General features: G+C 45.2%; 1 protein-coding gene across 3 annotated transcripts in view; it reads right to left on the reverse strand.

Moving 5' to 3' along the window:
- Positions 1-477: 477 nt before the first annotated feature.
- The window catches only part of LOC125437117 (rap1 GTPase-activating protein 1-like), a 60,204-nt gene continuing 43,502 nt past the window's right edge, over positions 478-17,179 (reverse strand). For 2 of the 3 annotated variants that reach the window (XM_048504496.1, XM_048504498.1), the window contains exons 17-24: positions 16,117-16,266; positions 11,804-11,904; positions 7,748-7,864; positions 6,290-6,416; positions 6,056-6,158; positions 5,133-5,218; positions 4,917-4,986; positions 478-1,196 (exon numbers count right to left, since the gene is read on the reverse strand). In XM_048504496.1, the coding sequence (XP_048360453.1) occupies positions 4,963-4,986; positions 5,133-5,218; positions 6,056-6,158; positions 6,290-6,416; positions 7,748-7,864; positions 11,804-11,904; positions 16,117-16,266 (708 nt within the window). In that variant the 3' untranslated portion in view covers positions 478-1,196; positions 4,917-4,962. The remainder of the gene's footprint in view (positions 1,197-4,916; positions 4,987-5,132; positions 5,219-6,055; positions 6,159-6,289; positions 6,417-7,747; positions 7,865-11,803; positions 11,905-16,116; positions 16,267-17,179) is intronic. The other variant, XM_048504497.1, reaches the window with a different exon arrangement.

Below are 17,179 nucleotides of genomic sequence, written 5' to 3' on the forward strand. Positions count from 1 at the left end.
GCTAGACCATCAAATAATATAGGGGTTTGTTATGTTGTCCCTCATTGCCATCATCCTTTTATTTGTATTCCTTGCACAATTCTAAATACAGTTTCCTTTAATGATATTAGAAGGTGTTTTGTGTCTCCTGTGGCTTCAATCTAAATCAGGTACCCAACTCTTTGGTCAGGTACTACCCCAAAACTACTTTGTGGAAACTCACTCTGCGAGTCCTGCCTCACAAGGCTGATGTTCTTGTTTGGAATCCTGGGAAAACTGGAAGTCTTCCCTTTGGCTTCTAGTTGTTGGGAGATTAAAAGGCTGGTGGCAGCAGTGCCAAATGAGAGCCTACGGATTCAGACTCCAGGTTTGTTTTAAGCATTCTGCTTTGGCTTTCCTTGACCTGGGCTCTCATTTGGATTGAGGGATTCTGCTACAGTTGCTTCTTCAGCACTTGCAAAACTGTAATGCAACAAACGCCACAGCAGACAGAGCGGATTGGTCACAGTTGTCTTTTTATTGCAAGCCCAAGATACCACAGACACAACAAGCGTGGAGTTAAGGGGTCACAGATTCACATTTACAGGTGATTGCTTGTTCATGGCACAAATATTCAGGGAAGAGTGGGTGTGGATGATGGTGTGGGGTGGGAGTTGTAAAGTGAAATCCTGAACAAAGGTGCAGGTAACCCTGTGTACAGTGAAGTGGACACACAGCTCCTCCTGTCGTCACACAATGTGGAAAGCAGTGCACATCATTCACGGAGGTTACAGCTTTCCAAACCAGATGGAAGCCCTGGAGAGGAATTTTGTGCTACCAAGGATATTTTCTGTTGCAGCTTTCCTGGAAAGGCCCTGCTTGAAGACAGAGTCCTTCTGTGTTGGATTTGGGGTTCTCCATTATAACAGGAAGAGGGATGAAACAGGAGAGGCACTCCCTACATACGTGGCTTCTTCTTAGCTATGGCAGATGGGAGGCTCCCTCTTGTGAATGATGGGGTATCCTGGCCTCCTGAGGATGCCAAACAGAAATGACATAGATGGGTGAGCAAATGCCACAGCAGACGGTGTGGTGGGGGTCCTTGGTGCCCATGGCGGCCACTGTCACGGAAAGAAGCGGAAGGACCAGATAAGGTGTTTTTTTCTGGGAATTTGTCTCTCTCGCCTCTGACCTTCAGAGTGAGGAGTTGCCCAGAGCCCTCACTTTGGCAGCGAATCCTACAAATATGGAAGAGAAAGACACAAAATTTGTCTCACCCAGTCTGAGAATTATTTGAAAATCTTAGAAGTGCTTTCCGCCACACTGGGAAGTAGCAGCAATCTCCTAAACCAGAGGTCTCCAACCTACAGCCCTCCAGATGTTCATGAACTAACCATTCCCAGGGCTGATGGGAATCGTTAGTCCATTAACATCTGGAGGGCTGCAGGTTGGAGACCCCTGTCCTAAGTAAAGGATCCTTTAGTTTTTTGAGCCTGCAGGCACCTTTGGTACTCTGACATGGGGCAAAGGGCACAATCACAAAATGGTGGCCATAGGAAGCAGAGTCACCCCAGAATGCTAAGGAGCGAGGTTATGCATGACACTAACAGCAACTCTTCAACACTGCAGGCAGAACAGGATTCTTTTAAAAATAACATATTGTTTCAAAGTATACAGTTGTTATCCCTTCTGCATTGCAACTTTCCCCATCATGTTTTTGATACATTGCGGGTCGGCATAAGAAATTAAATGGAAATTTGGGGGGAGATTTGCGAAAGCCACAGAGGACATGTGAAGGCCAGCAGATGACACAGAGAAAGTTTAGAAACTCAGAAACCCATAAAATATATGCACAGTTTTGTACAATATCAACATATTTTATCTTTTAATACCATAAATATACACATTTAAACTTAAAAGAAAAAAATTCAGACTTCTTGGGTACAAAGCTCAGTTTCAAAGGGGCTTAGCTTTAAAAGGGGCTTGGACAGATTTATGGAGGAGAAGTCGATCTCTGGCTACCATTCTTGATCTGAGGTTGCAAATGCCTTAGCAGACCAGGTGCTCGGGAACAGCAGCAGCAGGCGGCCATTGCTTTCACATCCTGCATGTGAGCTCCCAAAGGCACCTGGTGGGCCACTGCGAATAGCACAGTGCTGGACTAGATGGACTCTGGTCTGATCCAGCAGGCTAGTTCTTATGTTCTTAAAGGGAGGGCCAAATTTTTTACACAGATTTCCAGATCACAGGGGATGCCATGCCCCTGACTCTCGTAATGTGAAAAAGATAGCTACACTGCATGCTTTCAATCGCACCCGGCAGATTCTTGTACTCTGGTGGCAACTGCTGTTGAAGCTATTTTTTCTTTCAAAGCCTGCACAGCCAATCAGAAGCCCTGCTGTACAGAAGCACCATCCAGCACCGTCCATTTCTAAAAATCTTGGCAGCCACCATTTTGGGCACCCTTGCCCTAAACCAGGGGTCTGCAACCTGCGGCTCTCCAGATGTTCATGGACTACAATTCCCATCAGCCCCTGCCACCATGACCCAACAGACTGGGACAAATGCCAAATCTGGACCACTTTTTAAGGCATAGGTGTCATCATGTTGGCAAGGAATGATGGGAACTGTAGTTCATAACATCTGGAGGGGCGCAAGTTTGACGCCTGTGTTTTAAGGACAGCGGGGACTATCCTACCACTCCATGTGTGGAAATTGTATTTCTCCTGCATTCCTCTCCAGAATGTGGCTTTCTGATCCCTAGAGGGATTCATCTTGGCAGCAAAGGGCCAGCATGGAGAGATAGTGGTGCAAATTGAGGGTGGGGCTGAAGAGAGGAGGGACAGTTGTTGAAACTGCTCCCTTTTTAGCAAGCACTACTCTGCAGAGGAGAGGGATAATTTTATCCCTTTGAACCTTCTTGCCCCAAGCCCACTGATCCTTAGGCTCTCCCTCCATGTGGATCCTGTGACGCTGCATGGGATCTTTCCAGAGGGAGAAGCAATGATGGAGGGGAATGTGGCTTCTGCACAGGGACACCCAGTGACAAAGTTGCAGGGATTTCAAATCTCTTTGGGCAGTGGCCTTTATAAAAGAACCCAGGTGTCCCAGAGAGGGGAATCTTTGCCAAGGCTATATACTCTGTCTCAGAAAAAGATATCAGTATGGTTGTACAGAACTCAACATGCCGAACCTTTTTTGTTGTAGAATGTTCCGCCTGGGTCCTAGTGCCCACCTGGCCCTCCATCTGCTTGACAGTCGTTCAATGAACTATAAATGCTCTTGCATCAAAGTACCATGTTCAATAATGCACAAAGTAATGGTTTTGACAAAGTTAGGGTAAAAACGAATGATAATTCTCATTAGTTCAGGACTATATTCTAATGCGGAATCATACAATTTTCTCGACCCCTGCACCTCAACTGACTGTACTAGCATCTTTTGCTGAGACAGAGTATACTGAAGGCTTTCATTTAAGCCCACCCTAGCAGTATCGAGGCAAGAAGGACAGAAAAACAGTTTTGTGATCTTATGTGTCAGGATGAAAAGCTTCAGTGGGCTTTTCAAGCAAAGACAGACGTAGAGGCTCCTCAGAACATTCTTCCTGTTCCACATTTCAGTGCTGTAGAACGAGATAGTGTATTTTTATGGAGGGAAGAAAACCAAGAAGCTCTAGATCATGTGTGATACATATGCAACTGGGTGCCCTTTTCTAAAATGCTGACCTGGTGCAGTTTGGTAATCCAATGCATACGTTAAATCAAAAGAAAGCAGACTGTCACTCAATCCACATTGGGACAATCTGCAAGAAGGCAAACACGAGGGACGTGGCCACACAGCTAAATTAACGTGGGTTAGCTATGCCATGTCTGAATCAAGCTGCACACAGATTAACCCAATGAATTCTGAGAGTGGGACGAATTTTGGAATAAATACAGCAGGCTGATCCTACAAAGGACAGGGGGTGCAAATCGACTTGGAGACCAAGTCCTGTGGTCTCCAAGTCGTGGCCAGGTTACAGGGAGTTTAGTCATAGTGATGAAACTGTCAGATTCTCGTTCATTTCTCCAAGTGCAAGGAGCTGGCACTGGGGCCTGATGTGGATTGTGCCACCAAGGAAGTTTGCTGGTTTGCTTGTTTCTGGGCAAAGCCTGGCCAAAATAACATGAACGCTCAGATGGTATTCAGAGGTCAAAGTAATACGTCACCTGGAAAATGAGTTCCAAAGTCACTGCCAAGACCAGACCACTGCCACCTACTGTTCGAAATCTCCTACAGTTCTTGGGGACATCTCCCTACCCCTGTCTAAACACATTACTCTCTTCAAAAACTGTACACATCCCCTCAAATGAGAAAGGCAGAAAGCAACAAAGACAGACAGATACAAAAATACAGCCAGTGAGCAGAAAGATGATTCAGCAAAATAAAGCTCAGGCAGCAGAAGGTGACGGAAAAGAGGAAGGGATCTGCAGAGCAGAAGGCTGGGGGTGGGGAGGGAGGGCAGTCGGTAGCTCACAGAGCCCGCTAGTTAGTTGCAGGAGAGGACCGCTTTAAGTCTGGGGAAAATAGTTCCAGTTTCTGTGATTTGGTGGGGAGGAGGAAGCAAAGGATCTTGAGAACTGACATGTAGCATAATGTAGATTTGGTGGGGAAGAACAATTTTTCCACTTTTGTCTCCGTCACCTTTTGCCCACATGTAGGATTGCCAACCAGGATTGGGAGATTTCTGGAGATGTGGGGATGGACCCTGAGGAAGACAGGGTTTGGGAAGGGGAGGAACCTTGGGAGGGTATAGTACCATAGAGGTCACCCACCAACCAACCACTTCCTCCAGAGGGACTGATCATCTGAAGATCAGCTGTAATTCCAGAAGATCTCCAGGCCCCACCTTGCAGTTGGCAATCCTATCCACAAGCCCCTATCCCTGGGGCACCACGGCCAGCTAGGGTGTGGATTACCTGTGCATTACCCAGCATGCACTGATTCACCCCTCCAGCGATGACATCACACACAGCACAAAATGGAGGCCTGTGAAATAAGGAAGTGGCAGTTTCTTTAAAACTCTTCCCCTCACCCCCTCTTCCTTTACTTCCTGGACACACACAACCCCACGGGTCACCTCCCTGCCTTCTTAGTATTATGGGGAGGGGGGGCGGAGAATAATTGGTACCTACTGGACTGTAACGCTGAGCATCCACCTTGCCACCTTTCCCCTTCTCCGCAGATCCAGCAGCGTTGGTAGAAGGGAGCAAGCGAGTGACTGAAAGAAAGCATGAATGGGTGGAAGAGAAAAAAATCAAGTTATTTCTGGACCACTATTTCACTCACTTTGGCTTCTCCCAGTTCTGACAATCACCTGCTTAACTTCATGTGCTCTAATTCTCACAGTGTAAGCAGGCAGGTATGATATTATACTTTTTATTGGTGGGAGGATGGCTCTGAGGATACTGTTTCAAAGTTCAAACTCTACTCCTGGTTCTCTAGAATTTACATCATTGAGGGGAGAGCAGGAATGCACCGCATCTAGTGTATGTTCCTGTCTGTGCACAAACATGAATCACATACAGTCTAAAAGTCAATAATGTTTCTCTCTGTGCATGTTTTTTAAATCGTTACAGCATACAGCCACTTTGCTTTGTTAACAGCCAGTGGGATGTAGTCATCAAGAGGGGGACCAAAGCAGCTACATTATTCTCTATTTTATCCTCACAACAGCACTGTGAGGTAGGTTAGGCTGACAGTATATGACTGGTGCGTATTTTTACTCACAGAAACCCAGACTGAAATACTGTGCTGGCCTAGCAACATCCACTGAGGAATCTATTGCTTAAAGCTACAGACACTCCATTTATCACTTTCAGATGTCTTTAAATCCCCAGTAATTTCACATTTTTCTACAAACCTGGGGCTCTTTTTCAGATTTGTAGAAAGATTGGTCTTGCTTATTCAAAGCTCCAGTCATCAAATTTAAGTATACTCAGATCTGACCAATTTCACAATTAGTATATAGATTATTACATGATAAATAAATCTACAACATTACACAACTCCATGTGGCCCATGCAAGAACTTCTTCTATCGCTTGTACCCTCTGTACCTGGTGAACTGGTGCTGCTGGGTGTGCAGGCGGTTTCCTCTGTCCATGGGCTCTGAACCACTGATTCATGCTTATGCGGCCCTTCGAGGGAACACATCAAGTCCTGCACCAGAGAAATGGAAAAGACCACCCACCCACCCCCATCAAAGTACAGGTCAGAGTCAGATTTCAGAACTGCCACATCCGATCTACCAGAACAGAAAGCAAACTTTAGACTGTCCCCACTGCACTGACCGCCTCGTTCTCTTCCTCCTCCGATGTTTCATTCTCTCTTATTCCGCTACAGCAGCTGCTCACGTTGGATGAAGAACGAGACAGGGGGTGCATTGTGCAATACCCTGATGTCTGACCGGGGAGGACCCTGGTGAAGGAACAGAAGCCCTAAATCAACTATTGTAATCCCAGAGATTGTTGCAATTCCTCCATCATAAACCTTTCCTTGTACCGAAGCCAAGCTATACCACAGCATTTGTAAAGCCTAGCCAGCGTCAGTGTGAGAACAGAACCCCTCTACAAATTATAAAGGATGGCAGACAGAAAATCTATGCTGTGTTGAGGTCTTCCCCTTGCAATAATTGTTTGTTCTGCGGCTGTGGTACAGCAGTAGAGCCTCTGTCTCATACACAGGAGGTTCCAAGTTTAACTTCCAGCATCTCCAGTTAAAAAGGGGGACCAGGAAGTAGTGGGTGAGAAAGGCCTTGGTCTGAAACTATTGAAGGGCTGTAGTCCAGTAGCAGAGCATCTGCTTGGCAAGCAGAAGGTTCCTGGATCAATTTTCAGCATCTCCAATTTAAAGCTACAGACACCCATTTATCATTTTCAGATGTTTTTAAACCCCCAATGTATGTTGTAATTTCACATTTTTCTACAAACCTGGGGCTCACAGGATGATATGAGATACTTCCACCTGACACACTGGAGAGTTGCTGCCAAGCTGAACAGACAATGGTCCTTTAGGAATGCAGTGCTTACCCCACGGCTACCACCTTCATAGGTTTTTTCCCTGCTTTTTTTTGTTTACGTGGAATTCTCCTGCTGTGAAGTGTCCCCAGCCAAGCCAATCTGCCATTTTACCCACACGTTCTCTCCATGCAACCTCCAGCTGAGGAGGTTGCTCTCTGCTGCCTTTATGTGTGTGCGCACCATCTTGGATCTAGTGTTATTTTGCTAAGCCATATAAATTTCATGTATAATTCACCAGTCTATTGCTCCAGTGATAAACTGGCAGCATTAAAAAGGGCTTTTTTTACAAATGCTCTCCTGATTGCTCTGAATTGCTGCCCCAAAGAGTGGGAGGAACTGCTGTTGGTTGGCAGGGGAAGACAGGGAGGAGCAAGAAAACCCAAAGCAAGACAATGTGTGCTGTCTCCCTTTGCTTTCCCTGTGATGGGAGAGGAAAAACTGTGTTTTCAGAGGCTTCAGAAGCCACAGAGATTCTCTGATCCAAGGCGTAATGAGTCTGGGAGAGGGGAAAATGTGTGTGCAACTGAAAATTCAACCTGAAAGGAATGTGCTCACTGCAAAGAAGACCACAAGTGCATAAATGGCCAATATGATAAACCAATTGTTTGATTCAGTAGAAAGCAGCTTCATGTCTGTGTGTGTGTGTGTGTGTGTGTGCGCGCGCGCTGTTCAGAGTAGACACGACTGACCTTGATAGGGTCAGACTCAGTAGATATGTTCTCCACTCACTTGCTCTTCCGGTTTGGGAATTCTGGGGAACTGGGACTAGAGGAGCCATCGGATTTGAGGTCACAAAAGGGTCCTGGACTCTCCAGTACTTTCTGTATCCTCTCTGCAACATCTTTGCTGAAGAGAAAAGAAGAAGGTTCACTACACAGGTCAAAGTCTAAAATTTTCTGTGAGACTAAGGACTCGGCTACACACAATAGTTTCCTCCCTGTTTATTTTAAACCACCTTTTCTTATTTTCTGCCTGTTCAGCTGCCAAGATTCCTTTGTCAAGGAGGCATCTCCAAGATTTTCGGTATTCTTTTAAAGAAATCCTTTATCAAGAAGGAAAATGGCATGAGAGGAAAGATGTAAGCTTTTTAAAGACTTTTCTCCCTTGCCATTTGCTCACTGGAAAAAGCCACCTCTGAGCCACTTTTACCACAGTTTGGGATGGGAAGGGATATGGATAACTGTCTTTCCTCTCCCTATGAACAATTTCCAAGCAGTTTCCAAGCAAGGAATTGGCAGGGGAACAATCCTACATTGAAAGAAAGAACAAACACAAGACCTAAAGAAAGAGTTCCAACACTGAAGAAACAATAACATTTTGGACAATAACATGGATGCCCCAAAAGGCAGTAGAGAGACAACACAGATTCTTTGGATGCTCATAGTTAGGGGATTAGCCTTTTCCTCTCCATTTCAAGGGCTGTTTGAACATATCTGTGGAAATCCACATAATTCATTATAAAAGAAGAAGAGGAAGAGTTTGGATGTATACCCCCCTTTCTCTCCTTTCCCTTCCTCTCCCACAACAGACAGCTTGTGAGGTAGGTGGGGCTAAGAGAGCTCTGAGAGAACTGTGACTAGTCCAAGCTCACCCAGCAGGAATGTAGGATTGGGGAAACAAATCCAGTCCACTAGATTAGAGTCCACCATTGAGGTGGAAGAGAGAAGAATCAAACCCAGTTCTCCAGATTAGAGTCTACCAGCTCTTAGCCGCCATGCTGGCCCTCATATATACTATATATGCCACTGCTTTTTCTGGTTCTCATGTTTAGACATGAGCACACCTATTAAGAATAGCTGACCTGAAGGGCTCAGGCTAGCCCAACTCCATCAGAAGCTAAGCAGGGTTGGCCCTGGTTAGTACTTGGATGGGAAACCACCTAGGAAATCCAGGGTCACCGTAAGTGCAATTTGCTGGCACTTGACACCACCATTAGAACAGCTTGGCATAAAAGAAGCACCAGACCCACGGAGGCTAGAAACATCTGGCTGTCAAGAAGAGGCAGTTGGTGGCATATTTCTGAGAAAAGGAGAACTGTAACACTGCTGCTTGCCATAGCATGGAGGGGGAAAGTGACAGGAAGACCTTGGGAACTGGGAAGGAGACTGAAACAGCATTTGCAAACCACCTTTTGGAGAGCTAAGCAAGTGGTAATGGCAAAATGTTTTTTTAATCGATCAATCAATATACATTTCAGGTTTACATTTCTTATAACTATATTAATAGCTACATTGTATAGACAAGAAGCTTTCAAAGTCTGTTTTGGTGTTTATCCACGTTTCTTTCTAATGAATCTGGAGAGGAGCATATGCACGAAAGCAACATTTTGTGTAAGCCACGCAGCTAAAGAGACATCATATTGGTGCTGTGTAGATTGGGCAGCCCCCCAGCAGGCAGCAAAGTTTCACTCAGTCATATTTCATTTCTGTGCAGAGGATGGTTAGAGGGACTATGGCGCACAAGTATTTAGAACCAAGGTGGCTTCAAGAATGTAATTTTATCACACGTCTTCCTCCCATTCTCCAAAAGCACATTCCTACGGGTTTCATAAACTAAAGGGGATATCAAATTTAACTATAAACATACTAGACTTCATGGCTGTAAGGAACCTAAAAAAACCCCAAACCTGCTAGGTGTGTAACTGAAGTGGGTGCCAATGCTGTACAATTAAACTGAATGCCAAAATGAATTTTTACTTTCAAACAGATGGGCAGAGCAGGGCTAAGTGGGCACTAGGACCAGGCAGAGCACTCTACAATAAAGGTCTGGTATGTTGAGGTTTGTGGCGGAGGAATACACAACCCTACCAACATCTTTTTCTGAGACAGACTACAGCTGTGTTGGTCTGCAGTCGAAAAGCAACATTCGAGTCCAGTCGTACCTCAAAGACCAACAAGATTTTCAGGAAATAAACGTTTGAGAGATGAAGGAAACTTTGGCCCTCAAAAGCTTATATCCCTAAAATCCTGCTGCTACTGGAATCTAGCTCTTCTGCATCATATTTCACTGGAAGTCACAGAAATACTGCATTTTCAAAATGGTTATTTTCAAGAGCTCTGGTTTGCCTAGTTTAGGCATGCAGGGGGTTATGGGGCAAGCGGGGCTTCTGATTTCGAAGAAGGGAGCAATATCTACCCAACTTAGACTTGCTTTGTAAAAATACCCTCTTAAAGGTGTTTGCCACAAAGCAAGTGGTGCTTGTGGCGTGGATCCAAACACCCTCCAAGAAATTAAGTTGGAGGAAGGTTTCTTAGAATGCAGGAAGACTTCAAACATCAACCAGAGGAAAAGGTGGGACATAAATAACTTAATTACTAAATATAAAAACAAATAAATGTTGTGTAGTGGAGTGACAGAGCAGGGAGCACACCCACCCCACGTAAAGCCTCCACTACATGCCTCGACCTTGGGGCATCCAGGAAGAGCTCTCAGCACTCTTCAGACAAGAGTGTTTAGTTTGCAGTTTACCCCAATTCATGCTTTTGCACAGCAGAGAGAGAGGAGGATCACTCAGGAAATCCCAATGTCACCACAATGTCATTCTACAATTTTTGCTTCTCAGATATCAATATAAAACATGTTTATACACACACCCAAAGCGGTACTAGGCAGAAAAGGGGGGGGGATTAAATGATCATTTTCTACCTTCTAAAAACTGATTAACTCAAATTGATCAGCTGCAAAGACAGCTGCAAAGAAGGAACTGATTAACTTTCCACACTGCCTTATTATTTCTAAGGGTTATGAATAACCTGTTATCTACTTTTGCCCTTTTCCCCCTATCGTTAAGACTGGACGCCCTAAAAGAGCTTCTCAGATGGCACTCCAAGCAATAGGGGCTTTGTCCAAACAGTGGTACACAAAGGGTGTTCTCACCCACCAAACAGTGATACACAAAGGGTGTGCTTGTCCCACTATCATCTCGGTTTACAACAGTTCAACAAAACTGATTTGACCAATGGTGGATAAAAGAAACGGCCATGGTTCCTTGTCGGAATGATGTCTGCTCTTGTGCCACCTAAAAAAACCCCCTTACAAACTGTCCTCAATCCCAAGTACTTGATTATTCCTTCCTTCTTAGCTCATCGTCCCTATGAATTTCTTCCCACACCTCCATTCGGACTCCCTTCTTCTCCCAGACTGCTCCTGGTGTCTTCTTATTCAGTTTCTGCTTTCCTCAGTCTCTAATGTTTCCCATTGGTCCCCAAGTTGGAGACAATATCATGTAGCACTGTCCCCTCCCTGAAGTCACCATTTAGGTTTCCTTTCACTTTTAACACTCAAAGAGCTTGCCAAGTTGAAGGAATCTTTAAAAATGGGAAGTTATGGGTGCTGATAGGTGAGATGCTAGAAATCAAGTGGCACTCTTGCCCCTCCCCTGGCCCTTTCAAGTATCAAAACAGCCATGGTGTGTGCGAGTGTGTGTGTGTGCATGCGTGCATGTGTAGCACAGCTGTTTTGGCACTTGATAAAGCATGCAGAGGGGGGAACAAGAACATCTCAGCCCACTGTGGTCCCATTCAGGGTCAAGCCCTTGCACCATTTTAAATGGATTTTTAACACAGCAGCAGTGTCCTCGGGTGGCCACAAAGATGCTGTCACTGCTAGTTTAGCCCTTATATCTCCAGCATCAATGGTCTGAAACCTTTGCCTGACATTTTTACGTAGGCTCTGCTGTTTCTGTTTTTCTAGCAGCACCTCTTGTATAAACAACCACAAGAGTTTCTATGGATAAATTCCTCCCTCCCCAAATCTAGCCCTGTGCCTCCCCCGCAAGGTGCATACCTCTTTTCTTCTTGGATGTTCTCAATGCCAATGGCACTACTGCGGCGCCCATTGAAGCGACCTCGGTTGTGCGACGGGCTTCTCCCAGGCAGAGCAAAAGACTAGAGGGGGAGGAAAGGATAGTAGGAAAAAAGAGAAAGGAATGGAAAATGTACAGATGGTGGGAACGGGTAGAGAGAGGACAGGATGACAGAGTGGATGCTGGACCCTACCCCCCGTGGTAAAATATCTAGCTCATCCAGTGTTCCCACAAGGAGAATGTGGAAAACTGACCATGCTGGGTGCCCAAAGGATGAACCAAGAGGAAAGTGGGAGAAACAGTGAAACGGACTGAGATGGAAAAGATCAGCAGACAGAAATTCATAGGAAGGCACAGGAAAGCAACAGCAGCAGAAACAAAATACAGATTCAGAGGAGAAAGAGGAAGAACACAGAGGGGGGAAAGCTGCAGAGCCCCACAGACCAAGCTAGACATTCTACTGCTACTGAAAACGGGGCGCACCAGCCTCATTCCATCACCTCCCTTTGTAAAAGCATGAGGCAGGCTTTCTTACACCACCCATGTGCAGCAGGGAAATACATGATGTCCCAACAGGTGGGCAATTCTAGACATTTCAGTGAGGAGAGGCTAGAATGCACAGATGCTATTCCTGAGCTCTTACCTACATTTATTTGAAAGCATTGTTTGACTGTGCAACAGTTAAATGCTAATATAAACTTGCAGCAATAATGTGGCCACATGGGACTGAGCATTTGGGTACCTGGATTCATGTCTAGAAGTTACAACCTTTGTCTCTACTCCCAGATATACCAGGGAAGCCAACTGTCCAAGGAAATGAACACTAGAGAATACTATTCATTCTGTTAAAGACACCATCACTGAGCAGTAAAGCATATACTTTGCCTACAGAAGCAGCCTTCTTCCAGCTTGGGTGACTCTAACCATGCTCCCACCAGCCTTCTTTTAGCTCAAGGCGCCTTCCTGCAACTCTTCCTTCAATGGAAGTGCCACTTAATTTGGAGGAAGGCCCTTAACATGGGCAGAAGGCTTCACACTTTGCTCAGTGAATGGGTAGGATCAACCCTACTTGTTCAGTCCCTGGAACCTCATTTTGGCAACACTAGAAAAGATCCTGGAGCATCTTCGCCAGTCAGAACAGACTATAGAGGGCAAAACAGACCAGCTGTCCAAGCAGCATTGTAAGTACCAAATGTAACAACTTCAAAAGGCTGGCCACTGAAGTTTGCTCCCCAAGTCAAATCAAACCCTCTTTGAGAAGGAAACCACATAATTTTCTGTCCATGCTTATGTCTGCAGCTAAAGCCTCAGATGCAACCCGATTGCCCTCAGTTCCACTCCATTATTATTTTGTGTTTCCAATATGTCTGTGTTCTGCTCCAGGAATACTTCAGCAACAATGGAAAGTTTTGGGCAGCAGGTTAAAAGATTCCATGCAGAAAAAAAGTTTGGTCTTCTACAATCGTAAGTATACTCAAGGGATTTCACAGCTGGAATCAACGGGGGGCTCATTCAACCGGGGTTTGAAAACCCATAGCACCCTGTCATCAGTATACTTTAAGAATTAATGTCTTGCCCAAAAGGGGGGAAATGGCTGCTTTCTTGAGACGTGAAACAAAGCAGTAATAAATCTCTGCAACATAAATACAAAATCCTACCAAAATGATCTGCAACATGTTTTCATAGTGGTACAAATTGATAGTTTTGAAGGCATTTCTGTTCTTTACTTTTTTATGTATACATTGTGGAATGGGAGGGGGGGGGGGCAGGCTGAATTCCTGACGTCTTCAGTTAACAGGAGTAGCTAGTGGGTGATCTGAAAGACCTCCACCTGTGTCAAGAGATAATCCACTTTGAAAGCCTAAGGCCTAGAAAAATCCTTTGTCTCCTCTCATGAGTTACTAAAGTTCAAATTTGCAGGAGTGTGAAGTGAGTGCTTATCAGCTCAAGGTTACACTGTGCGTTATTAGAACAATGGTGTCATCTCAGTTAATTGGCATTTGCTAAAAAACATAAATACTACCCTCAGTATTAGCAGATACCTTTCTCTTTGCTTAATCTCTACCATTCTCCACTCTGCATGCATGTCTACTTGAACTTTGTAGATGTGCTTGAGACATCTAGAACCTTTTGATTGGAAGAGTTCACTGTGGTATGTAGAGGTTAGCTTTGTTATTTTCTTTGCGTGACTGTGTACGCACCTTGAGATGTCCACTGTTGATTTAAGCGTGCATTTTAATACTTTAGCTTTAATACATTTTAAAATATTTTTTGCATCTTGGAGTTGCTGGTTCAGTGCCCATGGTACTTGGAGTTGCTACCGCCCCCAAAGGCCAGGTTAGGTCTTTGACAACCTGAGAAGCAGGAGAGCTGTTCCCAGTCAGAGTATACTATACTGATAACAGGCCAAAGGTCAGATTCAGTATAAGGCAATTTCTTGTGTTCATTCTATCAGGAAGATGCCATGGCTCAAAGGTGGAGCATTTGCTTTGTGTGCAAAAGGTTTCGGGTACAATCCCTGCCATCTCTAGATAAAAGCATCAAGTAGGAGGGGATGAGTGAGGACTCCCTCAGAGATCAGGAGTGCAGCTGCCAGTCAGACTAGAGAACAGTGATTTTGTTAGGCCAATGACCTGACTCCATATAAGACAGTTTCATATGTTCAAAGTCCAGGGGAATGGCAGATTTCAAAGACGGAGTCCTGCTCTGGTGTATTATGGAAACCCAGCATCTGTTGGGGGAGCGGGGTTGGCAGTCAAATTTAGTAAACCACCCAAATCTCCATTTTTGTCACCTCACTTGGGTGATCTTCAACAAACCCTGGACAAATCTTATCAAATGCTATTTTCAGGTAGGTAGCTGTGCTAGTCTGTAGTCGTAGGAAAAAAATGAGTCCAGTAATGCCTCAAAGACCAGCAAAATTTTCCAGGGTTTCCAGCTTTTCACTTTATTAGATACCACATCTGACATATTAGATTTTGTATCTGGTATCTAACAAAGTGAGCTTTGACTCATGAAAACTGGAAAACCTGGATATTTTTGATGGCCTTTTAAAAAGCTACCACATTCTAATCCAGGGGTAGGGAACCTGCGGCTCTCCAGATGTTCAGGAACTACATTTCCCATCAGCCCCTACCAGCATGGCCAATTGGCCATGCTGACAGAGGCTGATGGGAATTGTAGTTCCTGAACATCTGGAGAGCCGCAGGTTCCCTACTCCTGTTCTAATCCAACACTAGTCACGTGGTTGCCAAGAGAAAGACTTGCCACTGCAGTATCTCTGTCTTTTTATCCTCCCTTTTCAAACACTGCTTCATTACAACTAGCCAACCACAGAACACATCAGTCATGGTACTGAAACCACCCTTGCCAGAAAACCTAATCCCCAAATCATCTGTAGCAGAGATGTGCACAACCCCAGAGAAATTTTCGATCAAAACTTTCAGCTTCTCTCAAATGCATTCCCCCAAAAAGGAGCTGCAAAAAAATCACCTCAGAATTTCAATTCAGGGGGAAAAAGGGAACAACTCTAATTTCAGAATCTCTCAACCTCTGCCCACTATGTGGAAAGTTTTTTCATTAGCTTTGGATCCCCAAAACAAAGACAGATGACAAATTGCCCAAAATCTTTAATGCGGGTTCTTAAATCAGCCTAGACTGTCAGTTGCCCCTCAACAACAATAGAAGTTTCTACATAGGGCCTAGGTAGAGAGGTATAGATCCTCCTCCTTTGTCATCCAGAATGTCACTAGCCTCGTCAAAATTCTTTGGAAGAATTTTGAGGAAACCACACCATATTTTGCTTAAGCAAAAATACGTTATTTTCAAAATCCCACTCTACTGCTCTTAGGGAAGACATCTTAAAGAGATCAAATGTAACCAACAGATATTCTGAAAAGGTTCTCCAGAGCACCAGTTGGTTACACTTAATCTTTTCAAGACATTTTCCCTCCTAAATTCAAGGCCAAGGCCAGTCTGGAATAAGACAGGGTGATGTACAAAGACTCTAAAATTTGTAACACAGAGATTCTCTGGTTACACTTTCAAGCTCATTCCGAGTCACAATAATAAGCACAGGCACAGATCTGGGTCCAAACTCGGACGTATGATAAAGAAAATGCATTCCAAGAGAGACGAGAGAAGGAGGGAAAATCAATTAAATAACCAAGATACACAAACATGGAGAAATGAGGAGCTGTAAACCCAAAAGTGCAGACAAAAGGTAGGTCCACAGGGAAACAGGAGATGGGTGAGTGGACCTACGCCCTGGGATGCCCTCTTTTCAACAGCTTACCGCAGCAATCGCCTTGGGGCCCTCGGCAACACTTTGGTTGAGAGCGAGGCCGGCAGTAGCTGGGCGGTTGGGTGGAGTTATCACCTGTTGCTGCTTCCGCATGGCTATCCCCATAGTATCCAAACTCTGGCTACGGCCTCGGATCACCCGCTAGACAGAAGGAAGACAGGGAGACAGACACCAACACAATCATGGACATACCGAAAGGTCATCATGCAGTGTGCCATGGGACAGCAGTAGGCAGGGGAGAGGGTGGCAGAGGAACTTACATTAGCATTGCCAAGACAAGAGTCTTTCTGGAAATCAGGCAGAAAAGGCATTGTTTTCATGTCTGTGGACTACGTCGGAACCCCTCTGATCCCATGTTTTCAAAAAGCACACTCTGCTGTATTTCCACAAGATAAATATACCCCAGGGCAACTCTCCAGTCAGTCACCTTTTTGACTTATAGGTCTACTTAGAGCTTACCTGACAAGTAGGGGAATAAGATGGTAGAATTCTGAGGTAATAGAACCAACTGTGCCATTTTTAAATTTTAGGTAGGGAGAGTCATGTTTTTGCTCAGAGTTGCGAACATCTGAGTGGGGCTTTGAACTGCAACAAATCAGCTGCCCTGGAGAAACGGGCAGATTGAAAATGCAGACTTCGTGGCTGAGCTCCTTTCCTTTCCCAAACTCCCATCCTCCCCCAGCTTCTCCCAAATCATCAGTAATTTCCCAACCTGGAGCTGGTATGTCTATTTCTTCTGCAAGTACAAACTAGGCCGAAGCCTAAAATTGCCAGCTCCAGGTTGGAAAATACCTGGAGATTTTGGGGGTGGAGCTTGAAGAGGGCAGGGCAGTGGAGTAGCATCAAGGGGGGTGCATGACGCACCGGGCACACGCTGGTGCGGGGGCGGTGCAGGGACGTTCTGGGGCAAGGGCGTGGCAGGGGCGCACATGTGCCCCGGGCACAGTTCCCCCTTGCAGGGCGCGGGGGAGGAGGGATTTGTGGTATAATGCTACAGACTCCACTTTCTAAAGCAGCTGTTTCCTCCAGGGGAATAGATTTCTGCCCTGTGGAG

This window comes from Sphaerodactylus townsendi, linkage group LG07 (assembly GCF_021028975.2).
Source record: "Sphaerodactylus townsendi isolate TG3544 linkage group LG07, MPM_Stown_v2.3, whole genome shotgun sequence".
In the NCBI taxonomy this organism is placed as follows: Eukaryota; Metazoa; Chordata; class Lepidosauria; order Squamata; family Sphaerodactylidae; genus Sphaerodactylus; species Sphaerodactylus townsendi.